The sequence below is a fragment of the Anguilla rostrata genome, chromosome 10 (genome assembly GCF_018555375.3).
Source record: "Anguilla rostrata isolate EN2019 chromosome 10, ASM1855537v3, whole genome shotgun sequence".
NCBI classification, from domain to species: Eukaryota; Metazoa; Chordata; class Actinopteri; order Anguilliformes; family Anguillidae; genus Anguilla; species Anguilla rostrata.
In genome coordinates, this window is record NC_057942.1 from 35,491,865 (window position 1) to 35,509,992 (window position 18,128).

The 18,128-nt window shown below is 44.9% G+C and overlaps 1 protein-coding gene across 2 annotated transcripts in view; it reads left to right on the forward strand.

Annotated features, from left to right (window-relative positions):
* Positions 1-18,128, forward strand: part of LOC135233320 (uncharacterized) — a 71,105-nt gene that overhangs the window by 31,892 nt on the left and 21,085 nt on the right. For both annotated transcript variants that reach the window (XM_064296739.1, XM_064296740.1), the window contains 2 exons: positions 4,396-4,518; positions 11,737-11,967. In XM_064296739.1, the coding sequence (XP_064152809.1) occupies positions 4,396-4,518; positions 11,737-11,967 (354 nt within the window). The remainder of the gene's footprint in view (positions 1-4,395; positions 4,519-11,736; positions 11,968-18,128) is intronic.

An 18,128-nucleotide genomic window follows, 5' to 3' on the forward strand; every position in this document is an offset into this window, starting at 1 on the left:
GTTCCTGGGTCCAATTAGCCTGGCCAATTATCTAATTCTTCACCAATTATCCAATTGGCCAGGTCTAATTAACTTGACCCAGGGCAGGTGTGGCTGCTTAAACCAGCCATCCCCACACCACATACCCCCAACGCCAAACTGAGGCCAGGGAGAATCACTGGCCGAAGCCTACCCCCCCCCCCCCCTCAGGGTGGGTGGCCCCGGAACAGTCCAGTACATGCTGTGCCCCTCCTTCTGACGACAAGGCAGCCCTTCTTCCTCCTCCCTCCTGGAGCACGGGAAGTCCTGGGCTGCTCTGCTGGCTGGTGGGGGCGTCACCGGCTTGGGCTGTTCCAGGGGCTGTGGTGGGGTGGCTGGGCTGGTGGGCTGGTGGACTGGCCTTGTGGTGCTGGGGATCAGGAACCCTCGTGGCTGTGGTGGCCGCCAGTCGGCTCTGCTGGCGGGCGGCTGCAGGCTTATCCCCTCATGGGCTCCGGGCAAACCAACCAGGCCAAAACAAAGAACTGAAAACGACCAAACGGACGAGAAAGGAAGCAAAACGGCGCGGCCACCGCTCGTGCGCCGCCCGTGGCTGACCCGCCTTCCCGGCCAAGTCCAGCTCACGGCGCGACCACCTCTCGTGCACCGCCCGTCGCTGACCTGCCTCCTCGGCCAGGTGCAGCTCCTCAGCGTCCCAGCTGAGGATTGCCTCCTTCCCCTCCCTGGTCATCTTCCGCTCCCCATTCTTGGCCCGGAGGATCCGCCCGAAGCCCTGTCGGGAACACCTCAGCCGCCCCTCGTCCAGTGTGCTTCCTGGCTGGCCCTCCTGTGCCTCTTTGCTGTGCCGGAGGAGCCCCACGTTGGGCGCCACTGTGGCAAACACGCCTGCCACAGGCCACCGAAGTGGCTTTCTTTGGGGCCCTCCAGCACAGAGACACAGGGAGAAGATGTTAAAACAGTCCACGTTTATTCCACGAGGGTTTGGCAAGATGGTAACAGCCAAATGAGCAGATGTAAAAACCCTGTCATGACAGAGAGCTCCCTGGTGTGGGTGGGGATGGCAGATTTAACCTGTGCGCAGTGATTACCTCACTACGCACAGGTGCAGCCACTCCTGTTCCTGGGTCCAATTAGCCTGGCCAATTATCTAATTCTTCACCAATTATCCAATTGGCCAGGTCTAATTAGCTTGACCCAGGGCAGGTGTGGCTGCTTAAACCAGCCATCCCCACACCACACTGTCGTATAAAATGAGTGCCTTTTACACGGTGCATAAAAACAACAATCAATGAGCACGTAATTGACATAGATCCTGGTGAGCACAGCGGCACCACTCTGAGCATTAAAAATCAGACAAGCGAACCTTTACTTTGTGCAGAAACGTGAAATTGAAGGGAAACAAATGGAATTGCATGTTTGCAGCTTGGCATACGACTGGGTTTGTGTAAATATTTTGGGTGTGCATGACTGGCTTTGCGACAAGCTGGTTATGAGGAGGCACAGTTTCTAAACATTTGCTATGAATCCCTGACCTTGAGTAATCTGTATTTATCATATATTGAAACTCGAAGCAAAAAATTGAAGCAACAAATCTATGTGAGGGAAATTTGTCTGCATTGAATGCATTGATAAAGAGTTGTCTGTGCTTGATGATGTTATGAGTTGTGAGCAATTTCTCCCTTCTTGTGTCAAGTTAACATGTGCACAGTAGGCCAAATCATTTTGAGATTTTCCTGAAAATTATATGCAAAGTGGTTTTGATATTATCCACCTAGGGCATATCAAATCATTAAATCGCTCTGCATTTCAGTAGTTCCCGCGGTTGAGGTGAAAAGTCTGATTCAGCTCTGTGCTTTGGTGCACAATTGGAACATCAATTGAAATTAAGGCCAAAGATAGTTGGATGAGAATCAGAGACCTGTGGAGACCTCATACAGTAACTTGGACGTGTGGTCATTCATCGCTAATGAGCCAAGTACCGCGCGTGGCACTGGCCAGAATCTCAGTCTCAGAATTATCAGTGTCGGGCCTCGCCATGCTGAAATGCTCCAGAAGCTTTTGCTCCGGCATCATCTCTTGGCAGCCAGCATTCAAGCTGCTCTGTTCAGATGGCAGCATTTTACCCGAAAAATGGGTTTGAATCTAAACCCACACTTTTACACCCCCCAGGATGGGTTTAAATGTAAATCTACAGTTATAAACCCCCCAATATGGGTTTTAATCTAAACTTACAGTTTTAACCCCCCCAACATTGGTTTCAATCTAAACCTATAGTTTTAAACCCCCCAAGATGGGTTTGAATCCATACCCGCAGTTTTAAACCCAGGAGATAAATTTGAATCTAAACCCACATTTTTAACCCCTCCAAGATGGGTTTGAATCAAAACCCGCAGTTTTAAATCCCGCAGATGAGTTTGAATCGAACCCGATCCCTGCCGGCTTGTTAGGTTTAAATGCGAGCCGCCTGGCTGCGGAGAACGGGGCCGCCTGAGGCGTCAGAAGCGCTCATCGCGCCGCACGGAAAATTTCCTCTCCGTCACAGAGCCCGTCCAGACAGCGGAGCGCATTCCTTTCAAAAAATAACAAGCCAGTAAACCAGCCTACCTAATGCTGTAAAACAGAAGAAAAGGGGGGAAAAAACCTGGGAGGGATTTGCATATATGAGAGGAGTACTCTGCATTATTTTGCACTTTCCCTGGTCTGCTTGCCACATAAACGGATAATCTTGACGAACGGGCTGTTGTTTCCAGGCTCCGCGTAAACTAAATAAATGAGCTCGCTGGCGTAGAGGTGCTTTGAATCCAGGGCGTTTTCTACATGCAGACATCGTGCAGGGCTATAAAATTAGTTTAAAAGCAAATATGTGTCTTCCTTATCAAAACTGTTTGCAAATCTGCCAAGTATTACCTGAGAACACGCATTGAGACCCATACACTGCGGTAATGGCTTTGCAGCTGTTTCTACCATGTGGAAAATAATTTACCTGATTATGAATACGCTGTCTGATTTAAAACCAAGGTCAGAACGAGCGGCTTCTCGACCCCAAGGCTGCTCACATTCCACACGAGGATTGAAAGCAAGCTTTAACTGCCACATAAATGCAGGATGCAACTATTATATTTCACCCTATTACATATGTTATATTTATATTCATTACCTTATGGCTAAATCAGTCAACATCGTGTGATACAAAAATGTTACAGTAAGTGATTTGTGGTGATATATACTCGTAGTTATTGTTTCACATTTTAAAGGTCTCTACAGAGTGCCTATGAAGATCACATATTTCTAAATAAACATTTGGTTCAGAATGCGATTTTATCAATTCATTATGCATCAGTTGTATTTGGCTCATCGTGGAATTGTTCAGTTTCATTGTCTGAAGTTCACTGCTCAGTGGTGGGGGGGGTGTAACAGGAAGAATAACATTCACAGAAATGGAAAGAGTGAAAATTGGATGGGCACATTAAAGAAGCAAACATTCATTTCAGAGAAAGATGAGCTCAGGTGAAGGTTATCAAAGTTTTGAGACCTTCAAAGGAAACAATATGGGAAATGTCAGCTCCTATATTCTGTTTCCTTTGCTGATGTGAGCTAACATGATTTGAGGTCAGCAGTGAGTGGAACCAGGGCATATTTGAAAATTAAATTTCGACGGACGGCGGTCCTCGGAGAAATGCCGCCCTTAGTTCTGTTGTCAGCTCTGTTGTTGTCCAGCGTGCGGCTCAGAACATGTTCAGAGTCTGGTTTGAGGTGCAGTTCAAAAGGAATAGGAAATTTTTAAAAAATTATCTGTACTTATCTGGCTTTGATGGCCTATGTATTCTCTTGTGGAGAATCCTGCAGCTGTTGCCCCTGCCTGTGGGTTTAATATTGCGTGCATTTCTGAAATGGAAATGATACTTGCGGTCCCGGAGTTCATTTGCACAGACAGTTAATGCGACAGGGCTTCTCGTTATTCTCCAATAAAAAAATAAATAGAATAAAAAACACAAGACGATACAGAAGCTCCAGATACATTGAGTCTTTTTCCTAATTTGCAATGCCTTCTGGGCTAAAATGTACTTGAGACATAATAACAAAAGCATTATGATCTTGGGACCTTACTGTTGCCTAAATATTTTCCTCACATGTGTTTATGCAACTAAATGACCATTTGCTGCAGATTAGTTGAAGGCTCCAAAACAATAGAATCAAGACTCTACGATCTTTCAGATACATCTATGCTATTGATCTGCTATAGTAATTACAGAATATCTATTCCAATTCGTTTCTATTTTGTTAAAGGTGATGTTTTCATTTATTTGGGTAAATGCTAATGAAAACGCGCACTGTGTGGGTTGAAACGGACATGGAATGGTTAGAGAATAGGTCGGTTAAGAGTGATGCTCTACATTCTTCCTTTTGTGCTTGTAGGTGAAGACTGTGGAGAACCTCTCCATGCCTTGGATAATGTCCAAGAGGAACCTGGTCAAGCAGCCAGTCACCCTGGTGGATCTTTGCTATGGGAAGACAAATAACTTAAACCTTCAGCAAGTGGTAAGTCCAGTTAATCACCAGTCCCCTGGGTAATATTTCTGTTCTGTCAGCATCTGTCTGTACTTGAACTCAGTCACTCATCGCTCGTGCACGTCAACAACTTATTTTTAAGGGAGTGGCAGAATTTGGAAAATGTGTTGCCATTTTCTGTTCTCTTACAGTGAAGCAATTGCTTGATATTCCATCTGCATGTACAGAAATGACACCAGGATGCCAGTCTCTGACGCTCTGAATGCATGCTAAAAAAAATACTATAGATATCTTTTTGTTTAGAAGATTTTAAATGGATCTCATTTCCACCTTTGAGAAATGATCAGCTACTTCTTTTTACTAAGTAGAGGAAGAATTTCATTTTCCTGTGAGCGATTACAAAAACAAAAAGAGGGGGGGGGGGATCCAGCTTTGATGGCATGTTTTAAGAGCAGCTGGTCCTTCAGACTCAGCCTTTGCTTTGTATACAAGTCTCCTGTGTGTCATCACTTGTGGAAATGTTTGTTGAAATCGTAAGTAGTTATGTGCTGCCATTTTTACACGCTTCACACCGAACGACTACAAAGCCATTTGCTGATGTCCATCTGCCTGAGAGACAGATTCAGAACATCATATTTTCTGGACAACCATGTGTTATGGCCCACATCCTTCTGGATTTTAATGATTCAGGGGCAGCAGTGGCTGCTGCATTCAATGATGCCACTTAAACCAAGAAACAGAAAACCAGTAGAACAAAACTGAGGACTTTCATTGTCCCAAAATATGTAGGAGTACTCATAAGTGGACACTGGACAGAAAATAAAAAAAACGAGGGGGCATTCAGGCCTCCCCACAATGGGAAGGCGGACCGGAAATACCCCAACCTGCCTGCCTAAAACTAAAGCAAAACGAACAAAAATAAACCCGAAACATCCACACAAAAAAGTGTGTGGTCAAACAACGCCAGTTTCCCACAGCTGTAGCCGCACACACAAAAAAACCCTGCTAGCTGTACCAGCTTCAAAGAGACTGACCATGAGAGAGAGAAGGGCAACAGGTGTGCTGGATTTTCAATCAGGGCCAGGTGAATGCAGTTCCCAGTCCAGCAGAGAACATAAACTCTGCAATGAGGGAGGGGGGAGAAAAAACAGCTGAGCATCCGTGTCATATATTGCCTCAATCCAGTGTTTCACTGAACTTGTGTGTTGGAGGAACATCGGAGGGTCCATTTGACGTATTTCCTGGTCTTTCTTGATGGAAAATGGCAATTAAAAAGCAGTTGCACGCTGTCATCTGGCAGTGGGGTAATTAGAGGGGGCCTTGGGCCCCCCCTGGATTCAGGAACGCTTTCCTGGAGGCACGGTTGCCCCTGGTGATGGTGATAATCATTCTTTTCTGAGTTGCTGCAGCTGGTATCGCTGCAGCTCGGGCCAATCAATGTTTTTTCCCCTGACGGACTGAATCCACACCCACTGTTCTCTTCAAGGTGAGCCGCCCAGCGGCTGTTCGCTGCCTGAAGGGCCAGTGGGCACTCTTCCGAGGCGAATCGAAGGGGATTGCTCGCGCCAGGTCTGTTTCACACCTCAAGGCGGATACAGATACTGTGTAGTCTTTACAGCAGTGGTAACCAATCCCGTTCCTGGAGATCTGCCGCCCTGTAGGATTTCACTCCAACCCTAACAAAGCACACCTCATTCAACAGCTAGCGATCTAGTTCTACCATCCTGTAGGTTTCCATTTCAACCCTAATTTGGCATATCTGTTTCTACTAATTAGCAGCTCAATGAGATCGCTAGCTGCTGAATGATGTGTGCTTTGTTAGAGCTGGAGTGACAACCTACAGGATGGTAGATCTCCTGGAACAGGGTTGGGCAACCCTGGTGTACATGTTGCAGTATATATTAAGTCATAGAATAACAGCAATCTGTATTCCATAGTAGTATTCCATAACATTCATGAAGCCAAAAATATACCATTAGGAAAGCCCTGAATATTTTTTTTTTTAGAGAAGCTCAGTACTATATGCGGTTGGCCGACATGGTGCATTGTACATCACATCAGAGAATAATAATACTATTCCATACTTATTCATGAATGTGCCTGTAGGAAAGGAATCCCTTTCAGTCGTTGGCCACCGTGTTCAGCGGTGTCTAAGGGAAGTAGTATTCAGTATACATCTCGCAGAAATTCGACTGTATTTTCACCAGAATGTATTCTTGTGGAATCTCTCGGGGCGTCCCTCAAAACCCGTGTCTTGCTTAAAAGCCTTGAGGCATTCGGTAACTTGAATCGTCTCGAGGCGGCGTAAACATCTGCCAAATTTTCAAGAGACTCACGCTCCTTTGAGGAGAGAATGCTTTTTTTTCTTTTCTTTTCTTTTCGGTTTTAAAGGAGCTGAATTATTTTGTTTCTTGTTTGCATTTATAATCTCCTTCTCTCAGCTGAATATGTAATTAGGCTTTATTCATGCGCCTTTGTGGAAAGAATTTCAAATACTGAGATTGGTTTCAATGAATATTGTATTAATCTATTCTGAAAGATGCATATGGTGTTTGATACATAACCTTAGAGCTATAATATCAGAATACATAAAAAATATTCCCTTTTGGTGCATGCCAAACATTGCTACATTGTGAGGAATGGTGGCAACTTGAAAAAAGAATTTAAAGATAATGTAACTTTGGAATTGCTGCTTTTTTGGAACATTGCCATCTCATATGTTGAATCCTTAGTAAGATCAAATACACATATTTGAAATGATTACAAAACATTATAATTTGGGATATCAACAGTAAATAGAATGCTTGTTTGTATAGAATACCATATGGTACTTCTTTATCAAATTTAAACAAAATTTGCTGTATATGCAACAAATGATTACCATGGCGTGAATGTATTTGGTTTAATTTCCTCTAGACTGCTGTGTGATTTTATGGTAATATCACAAAGCAGTTGGCAGTTCATGCTCAGTTTTTCCTGTGCCTGGGAGTAGATGGAGGAAATGTTTGACCCTCTCTCAGTGTGTATTCTGTGTTTCTTTAGGCTCACCTACCGTGCCTCATTTCTTCTGGCACAAAAAAGACGACGGGGAATCCCGTGGACCCATTTAAATTTAAAGTGGATATTCCCCTCCCTGTGGTCTGTCAGGGGACATGTCATAGCGTCCAGCGAATTGGGTGGGGGGTGGGGGGGCGGTGCAGTCCATCAGCTTTCAGCATAGAAGGAACAATGCTTCTGCGTGATCTATGACTGCATTTTATCATCCTCCATTGAATTAGTGTGCGCTCCACAGTATAGACAAGTGGTCAGGTTTTTTTTTTTTTTTTTTTTAAGCTAGAGTGTAAATTATTGGAAGTTCAATGCTTAGACCAAAGCAAAAATATTTTTCATGACTTCTATCAAATCTAAATTGAGTGGAAAGATTTATTGATTGGGTGTTTTATTGTTAAAGGCATGTGTCATTATGTCCATCACTTTCCACTGGTAGTGTTTGACCTGAAAACTAATCTTATTGCAAGGTTCTCTAAATGTGCACTTCTGCTAAGTAATATACTGAACATGTAATGTTTAATTTCCATAGATGTTGCAGTTTACTCATTTTACCTGTATGCAGTTTTGGTCTGTTTTAATTTGGATTAATTCGTTCTTTTAAATTTTTTTTTAGATAATTTGTATTTATTGGAAATATTTATTTTACACAATTAAAAATGCATGGTTCCTTGGAGGGTTTCAGTATCAAAAGCAAAAAAAAAAAAAAAAAAGGCCAAACGTCTTTTTATATAAACAAAAACAAACTATATCCAACGGGATGTTTCACTGGTATTGTACCTGATTTTCATTCACTGGGTGGAAGATATATCACACATTGTGTAATCGTGGCCTTTTCTGTTATTATAGGCTTCTACTTTAACAGAATTTGATTTGCTGGGGTTCAGTAGATGCTTCATAGCTAATGCCCTGATGTGTCTGTTATTTGGCCTTATGAAATTAAATATCACCTCACGCGAAATGGGGTTCAGGCAGGCCAATTTCTCTCCTCTCTCCTTCGACGCAGAAGGGGGAGGAGGGGCACCTACTGCGCTCTTCAGATGGGTTCTGCTAACCAGTGTTGAGGAGCACAATATATAGTATTGACAGATACCACGTTGTGTACTTGGAAAGGCAATGACGTGACGCCATTGTCTAGCAATGCAGTGCAATGTGACAGCTAGGGGACGGACAGCCTTGGTAAGCATCCTTTGTACGGATTCATGTAGAATGCTGCCATTTTTTTTAAGGCTCTTTTTGTTCTGAGATAAAGAGATAAATCTTTCAGTTACTCTCAAAGGTCAAGGTTGGTTTGCTGCTGTGTCTGTGTTGTTACAAGGTTGAACACTTTCATTTAGTGGTAACCAGGCAACACTCCTACCATTTACAACAACACCTTGTACTCCTGCCCAGAAATATTATTCTCTTTTCTCTGTTGGGATTTTTTTTTTTTTTTGGTAAACGTATGAAAGTAATTTTCTGGTTGTCTTCCCCTTTCCAGCACGAAAAGTATTTTGACAGAAGGAGAGCAGTCTCGATCTCAGTCGGTCGTCTGTAGGCGGCGTCTCAGTCGGTCGTTTGTAGGCGGCGTCTCAGGCCCAGGCTTTGCGTCGAGAGAGACGAAAATGGCGAAAAGGAGACGGGGATGAATTTTTTGGACGGCGCGCTTATGGGAAACACATGTTGATTCCGAGGCTCGCCCCGTGAATTTTCGCCCCCCCCCCCCCCTTCGAATCTTCACAGAGAGGCTCCCGTCCCGCCCAACGCCCAGATGGCAGAAACAGACGGCGCGGTTCTCCCTACCGATTTTTGTTTAGTCTTTCGTCTGCGCCCCTCTGATGTGCGCCGCTGACAGGGAGGAAGCATCCCGCGAAGCGGAGGCGAGGCCTGAGATTGATGTCACGCCCACCCCCCTCCAACCGCCCCCCACCCGTACACCCCCCAATGCTAAAGCACCTTTCCATCATCAGCCTTGGCAAGCCCCCCCCGCCTCTGCCGCTGTTCAAATTAGAGATAGCAGAGCGGGCCAGAGGTGGTCATTACAGCACGGCCTTTATTATTATTATCTATTAAGCAACTTCCCAGACACCAGTATCCAAGGCGACCTGTAATGAATGAGAGCGTAATAATAGCATGCCCATATTTATGCAAAATCTGGCATACCATTTCGCTTCTGCTAAAATGACCAAATGGAAACAGGTGCTGAGGTGCACAATGAGAACAGCAAAGAACATCTTACATTTTTTGAATTACAAAAATTGTATTCTTGATACCTAATCTTATGATAATGAGCTAGTTTTAAAGCTCTGATGCAAAATAGATGGAAGATAAACTGTAGCGCAGGGTGAAGGGTTTTTTAAAAGTGACTCGATGAAGGTTGAAGGTTGCATTGTAACAAAAAGGAATGCCAACCAGGCATATTATTTTGAATAATATGGTCATTACCTCCTTGGCTATAATGTTATATAATGATACTGCTATAACTTCTATATAAAATGAAATAGCTCATTTTTACCTGCAACATTTGTAAGACAAATCAATCAGTTCTAACCATTCCTGTTGCTAAAATAGCTTAGCCTTACAGTCTGCTTCTGTACTCCATAGGGGTCTCTGTATGAAGAAATACATCACCATATAATTGTCTTGCTAGAAATAAATGTTGGTAGATCATTTTACAAGCTGTCATAAATTTAAAAACAAGGATCCCTGCTCTTGGGAAGTTCAAGGTTCAAAGAACAGAATGGGTACAGCTCTACTTTGTGGAGTTTAAAGGAGAGGGATTGATACTGCCAGCCTGACTAACTCCTGGTCTTGGATTCCCATCCCCAAAAGCTGTTAGTACTTATAAGGTTGTTAGATATGGTGAGCACCGAGGTGAGGTATGTCATCTGGAATAATTTCACACTCCAACGTGTTCCAGCCGTTGTCAAGCGCTCTAAATCAAGGCACTGGCCGTCCATCCTACAAATTGGTCGTAAGTCCATGGAAATCGGAGCATGCGAAGCACTTTGTTCCTGGGCCATAAGAATGCGATTCAGCGGCGTGTCTGTGGGCCATATTTATGGAATCTTCGTGGACGAGCCAAGGCAGAACAGGAAGAGGACGCAGAACGAATCCGCAGCAAAATGATTTACAAAAGGATGGAAGCAAATTCATTGTTTGATGGTACAAGGTGTGAAGTGTGCTAATTCAGCCAAAATGCACCTTGACATTGTTTTTCAGAGAAATGTTGGCATTCAGTCCCATATTTTTTTCAGCGACAAGTGCCAGAAGTGACACTTCTAATATTGTACGTCAGTTTGGAATTTGAAATTTCCACAAAAATAATTTAGATAAAAAATATAAATTCTAAATATGGTCAGAAAAGATCAAGGCTCTGAATTGAGCAATTAATGTATACTTCTAGAATCATATTGAGTGGTCATTATTCACAAACTCATTTTAATAGGAGAACCTTTACTAATGCAATGAACTTTCATTTTCTGTCCCAAGTATGAGCATTGATGATGTTGAACTATTAATTTATAGCTTTCAAAGTTACAGGTAGTCATTGTATTATCAATAAAATAGAACATGATTTATTATCATTCTGGTAACTTTAGATTGTATGAAGTAATTCAAAAGTAGCGCTCAATTAACCTGGAAAATTTTGATTAATAAAAACGTGTTACACATAGTCACACCAAATCTGTTGATGTGTTTGAACAGGAATGTTCACAAAAAGCCGTATTGACAAAGCAAATGTAAATAGGATGTGTTAGTGTTGAAATCTCTGAAACCGTAGCTAGCCGTAGCTTGAGGAGCATTCCCTCTGAGAGGAACACAGTGGCAGCTGTGCAAGACTGCTCATCCCGAACCGATCTTTTCACGGGGCTCGGACAGATCTGGCCGTTTGATCCTTGTTTTCATATTTGAAGGCTAAAGTCAGGACCGGAGCTGCTCTTTGGTGGGACAGCACTCCCACGCAGGGTATTTATTTTTCTTCGCACCACCTCAAGCTGCTCTTTCGGCTTTAATAAACACCTGGGGCCTGCTCCGGAGATAGGCCTGACGAGCGTCCTGCAAGCTCAAACTGGCCCCTGCGCCGCCGGGCTAGCAGGCAGGTGCAGGGGCCTCCCCCGGGGGGTCCTTGACCTCCAACCCGTGAAGAGCTGGGCTTGTCTGACGATGCTGACAGTCGATGTCTTCCTCTCACCCCCCGACCCCCCCGCGTTTGCGCAGAGTGCCCTGGAGTCCCGGCTGAGCCAGCTGTTTAAACACCTGCACGGGATGAGGCAGACCCTGGGCTTCCTCCTGGCCCCGGGGCCCCACCCCTCCGACCAGGCCCGGAGGCTGCTCCCTTCCTCGGTCCACACCCGGCTGGTGAACCAGGCCGCGCGGTGCAGCGGCGATCTGGACCGGTGCTGCTCCGACCTCCTGACCCTGTCTCTGATCGTGCCCTCCGCACCCTGGGTGAGCAGAGCTGTCGTCGTGTCATTTAACATATGTGCAGGTTCCCTTAAACGCTGTTTAAAGCTGAAGCATATCTGTCTCTGTTTGCCCCACTTTTTTCTTTTTTTTTCTTTGAATGACCTTTGTGTGAAGATTTTTATTGAGTTTGAATTGAAGTGCCCAGTGTGGAATTATGTGCATTATGGGAACTCATGATGCCTACCTGTTCCTCAGATGGGCTCTGAATTAGGGCCTGTCTGACTCCAGTGTAGGTAGCACCTCTGTGTGCATTTCTCTAACAGAATGTAAGTTTACAGTGATGTGACTAGTAAAGCAATACAAGCTGAAGAGATTGATTGTGGTCTGTTACATAAAGATTATGTTTCCTGGAGGCTGATGTTGACTGAAATGTGTTGCGCTTTAGCCAATAGTTGTTGCTGGACACTGTGACAAAATGTAGCAAACCTGTACAACCATCAAAATATTCAAACAACAGCAAAAACTTTTGGCACAGAAGTGTATGTTCAGTGGTTCTGCTGTAAGTTCTTGGTTCTGTGAACATGAATAGCATTCAAAATAGAAGTAACTGTTTCATCTGTTGGTGATTTCCTTCAAGGGTATGTGGCTGATATGTACCAGCAAAGTATTCTTTTGCAAACTGCATTCTAAAGATTGCTCCGAAAATGGGATGTAGCACATTGGCCTTGTTCATAGATTTGTGGTTACCTATGCGATTTCAGCTATTTGTCCGGTATTACTTCAATCAGCATTCCCTACCCATGAGGTCAGCAGTATTGCGAATTAGTCATGCAGGGTCAGACAGTGGGCCCCACTTGAGGCTGAAGCTTTCTCAAAAGCCAGTCTCTCTCAGCACAGAGGAATGCAGTCAAAGGTCAACGCGGTCAGCGTTTGAGTGGCGGGATAGCCGGCATTTCGCACCACACCGGGCGCGACCTCCTCGTGCCACACCGACGCCAGCACCTGTCCGACTTTCCCAGCATGCAGAGCTTTCGTCGGCGGCGCCCTCGATAGCGCGAAGCTTGCTCAGCGTCACCGTTTTGAGGCCGAGACAGGATCATTTCCCCTTTTCCTGCGGCTGAACTTGAAGGGCACGCAGCTGTGTGGCGGATCGACCACCGTGAGTCACGCAGCGGGTCGGCCCTGAGCCACAGGCCCCCGGGGGGAGCTAAAGAGAATCTCTCGCAAATCCTCAGTCCAAATCCACTGCGCCCCACGGACGGCCACCCCCATCAATGGGGCTCACGCTGTCGTTTCTGTAATCTTTGCACGAACAGCTTTAATGGGAGGAAGCGGATGAAACCCATGCTAAATGCCGGTTGTGTGCTAGGGCAGCCATCCACGTGCAGAAATTAGACAGAATATCCTTCACCACCTCAGGATGGACCACCTATCCCCTGGGATCTGCTTTGGAGGACGTTCGGAAGATAAAAAGTGTGTGCATTCTCTTACAAGTAGAGTGCTAACTGGGGCCTTCAAGGAGAGTGATGTCACTTCACTTGATGACCGATCCACTAAATAACCAGCAAGGTGTACTCCAGGGATCAAAGAACGGCTTCCGGCTCAACAAAGTTGGTGTTGTGACACATTGTCCACGTAAGGCCTCAGCGACGCTGAGGAACCTCTCCCCGAGCACCCAAATCATGTATCATCAGCGAGCCGTCCACAGACACGATCGATCTCCAGAACATGGGCTCCACAGAGACCCTTTCCTGAAGGCCATTCATAGACATTTGCTGAGCTATTGTATGGTGACCTTGTTTGTAAATGAATGGAAGTCTTTCTTTGCTGTGCTGGGGTTGACCTTTTGCACTGTGAACCACTGTGGTAGAGGTCACATGTGTACCGGACCCAGGGGAACCATGCGATGAGCCTCCACCGTGAGACTCCTGACGGCTGTATGCAGTGCAAGGTAGCCTCGTGTATGAAGGGCCTGTTGTTGGCTTTACCCAGCAAGACTAGGCCTGAACCCCATCTGGAGGGAGGCTAAGAAGCTGGGTGAAGCCTGGCAGCTTTCAACCTTCTGCGATTAAAATGGCCGCTATTGTCTGAGTCCTGATAAAGCCTAAATGAGTGGTTCTCAACCTGGAGTACCCCTGTGTATGCTGGTTTTTGTTCCAACCACAATTGCGATCCCAGAATTTTAACAAGCTGTTCATTTTTCTTACGGCCATTAGGTGCTTTTCATGTTCAGAGGAATTATTTACCCTCTCAAGTCACATTATGTCTGAAATGGCTATGCATCCACCATGAAAAATAAAAGTTCCATAGTCACATTGTGCTATATTGTAAATGATTACATGAACAGGTTAAAACACATTTTTAACTAATCAAATTAAAGACTGGGGCAAATAAGCAGGGTCCTAATTAGGTTCTCCTATCAATTCACCTCAGACTTTAATTTCACCAGTGAAATAAAAAAGTTACTTTTTAAAAAATTGTTTGCAGTATAGCACAATAAGCACAATGGGAATTTTATTCTCAATGGCATGCTTAGCAATTTCTGACATAATGTGGCTTAAGAGGGCAAATAATTCCTCTAAACATGAAAAGCACCTAATTAAGAAAGTGGAACAGCTTGTTGAAACTCTGAGATTGCAATTGTGGTGGGAACGGAAATCTGTGTACACAATGGGTCCCCAGGACCAAGGCTGAGAACCAGTGGGCTAAATCAAAGAAGCACAAAACATGCACAGGTGCACTCATTTTGAACAGGTAGCAGCTTGGCTCCTGATCAAGAAGGGCTGCTAGCCCCCTAACAGTGGATTGCGCTAGCTCTTGATTGGCAGGTCGCTTCTTTGTTTTTTCATTTACAGACATTTTAGAACTTAAAAGATGAGCTTAAGTTTCAAGTCTTAAGCTCAAGCATTGAGTTTCTTTGGTTTTTTTCCCTCAGGTTTGCTAATAACTGATTTAAGCTGGTAGCTAGCTTACTTGCAAGTCCATTCCCATTTAATACAATTTATGTAAGGCTCGTCTCTGTATATTTCCAGACGAGAGGTCGGTCTGTCAGAAGCAAAACAGCATTGTAAACATGTACATAGCTGGGTAAGATGGCAGCTAGCAGCCATCGACGATACAATTACTTTGTTCAAGATGGTTTTAGAAGGGAAGTATGTGTTTGTGAGCAAACCTAATCAAACATAGGAGGCAAGAGCTGACGGTAAGCAACAGGGTTGCAGCTGATGACATCATTTCCAACTCTTGGGGGGTTTAGTTTATCTGAATGGCTATCCAAAGCAGTTATCTTCAAGATAGGAAGCTGATCTCATGTTGAAGGGAAAGGGGCCAAGAGTTTCTTCATTGTTGCATTTGGATTGTACAACTAAAGCATTTCGGTCCTTCCTATGGTTTTTAACTGCCAATGAAAGTAGACTCATTAACTTCAGATGCATGAACTGCATTATCCTGTCATTTCAGTGAACCACGTTTCATTTTCCACAGCAAAGTCCAGGCAGACTGCTTCGTTTTGAAAAGCCCTCTTAAATAGTTGACTAAGTTTCATCATAATTTTAAATTTGGCAGAATGAGCGAGTGCTGTGTGGTGTAGCTGTGTATCTGCACTGGATATCAGAAATGGTTCGCTGCACAACAAGACTGCAAAAAGTCACGTTCAGCTATTTATTTTCTAAAGCAGCAGGGGAACAAACCACAGACATTTCAGCAAAAAGCCTTCTTAGGCCTTCTTCAGCGTGTAAAGAATCTCTGGATACAGCTTGCTCTAAATATGGCTCTAAAAGTGTTTTATGATTAACAATGTGATAATTAGATAATCAACTTCAATTTACCGCAGAGGTACAACAGGTTCTAAATTTCACCGCATAATTGCACAATGCCATCATATAGTGCAGGATGCATTACAACCATAATTACTCAAAAAGCGCTTTTTCTCTAATTTGATTATTTCAGCTGGTCAGTTAATCAGTATTTGTCATGCAAGGCTAGTTTTTACTTTATAATACTGGTTATGATATAAATAGCATGTCAAAATAATGTTCATTTATATTAATGCAGTTGCTCAGAGAAACGTGGGGTCAATTGCAGTCTGCTTAGCTGGAGTTATGGTTTATGCCTCTTCTTAAAACTTCAGGTTTAAATCTGATAAATAAACTCCAGCAATGCACCCTGCAATTGACCCATTTTATTTAAGGTGTAATATTTTTTTCCCAAAAAGATGTCAATTATTCATACTTCAAACAATTATTTTAATTAACATGCTTCTTTTTAAGTTAATAACAGTAATCAGGGAACTGAATCAGGGGCTGTCGTGGCCTTCCTGTTTCACTGGGGTAGAGAAATGTTGAGAAACATGTCATACCTAAAGTGAAATATGGTGGTAAATGTTTGATGCTATGGGGTTGTTTTGCACCTACATGTCCTGAGGCTGTTGCTATAGTCAATGGAGTCATGAGCTCCCGCAAGCATGTACTTTTGGCCAAAATTCTGGCGCCCTTTTGCCAGGACGATCAAACTTGCAAATGGTTTTTTCAGCAGGGCAGTGATCCAAAGAATACCTCGAAATCAACCAAGGGAGTGGTCAACTGACCACAAAATTTCTGTTTTGTAACGACATCTCTGGATCCAGTCAAATATTTGTAGCTTAATAATGATTTATTCATTAATAATATTTTGTAAAAAAAGTTCTAAACTTGCGATGAGCGTGCAGAGCTTGCAGTGCTGCTTGATAAGCTTTGGAAAAAACAAAAAAGAAGAAGAACTGTGGAGTAGCAGCGATTATTCTGCGCACACAGACCTTGCGCACTCGTATCCTCGCTCTTTCAGCTCAGTGTCGGACCGATACATACATGCTTGGAATCATAACGGCAACAGTCAATGGAAACGAAAGAAAAAACAGGCGAAGGCACGTTTCTTAGCAACCCCTCGGTTCCCCGATCCGCGTCTGTGTCGCATGACTTTGCCCCGGGGTCCGGCCGATATCCCCAGACGTCCGGGCGACGGCGGGAAAAACGGCGGCCCGGCGAACGTCGCGGCGTACCTCCCCGCGGAGCACCTCAGCCGCGGGCGCACGGCGAGCGCAGTCAGCCGTGTTAACCCTCAACGCCGTCTGCGCCGCGGGGAGACCCCAACCCACGCGCGTGTTCATCACCCCGCGGAGCCGCTCTCTCCACATCTACATGGGGCAATAGGGCCCGGCCGTACAAGAGTCAGGCAGGCTGCCGGGGGCCGAGGCTCCACGGCGGCTGGCTCCGCTCCGCGTCAGCTTTCCGCTACATTTCCCCAACTTCGCCGTGCGCGTGCCTCTGTCTGCATTATCATATCCTAAATCATCTGATTCCAAAGGGATTTGTCCTTTCTTACGCGGTGCCACAGTTGCAGTATCGAGCAAATCGCACTTCACATTACAGTGACTGGGTAGCACCACTTTTCTTTTTTTCTTTAAATGAGCTACTGCAGCCCTTATTTACATGAGTCTTGAAATAAATTGTTTGGAAAAGGAGTGGGGATTGAAATCGTGACAGGCAACTACTTTCTTTTTTCTTAAGTAATCGGCATCCCCTTTCCTGCGGCTTTGAGAATATTATTTTAACATGAAAAGTAGAAGTGGAAGGTGTAGGGGGAAAGAAAGGAAATTGTATATCACTGTGGCTGCGCATAGCTTACGCTCAGCGTCTACGGAGAAGCGCAGCCTAACCGTCTTTGGCCCGTTGGCCCGGAGACAAGCGGCCCGTAGGCTGGGGAATTAGGACCCATCTGTTAAAGGCATCGCCAGGAGCCGCTACGAATAAGCGCGCGCGGATAGGGCCCGCCCGTGTCCCTGGGAAACCAAGCATGCGTCCCCTTTCTGCCTGAGCGGAGATGCACATACCAGGAACTTCATCAGGAGAGCGGGGGGGCATCCATCATTCACTATGGCCCCCACCGCAAACAAAGCCAGGGAGGGACCCACATTGCCCCTCCCCACCCCCAAAATCTCCACCACCTCCCCCCCCCCGCCCCGAACGGCAGCCGTGACCGCGGCGACAAGATAGATGTTCCGACAGCTTGGATCGGGCATCCCGAGCGCATCGGACAAAGCTCCCCATCTGGCTGGGTATTAAAAGGGGCCGGATGATTTATTTTAATATTTAGATCTGTGTACACAAAATGTTATTAGCCATTTGCGAGGCGTGGCCTCCTGGCACAGAAACGTAATTGGAACTAAA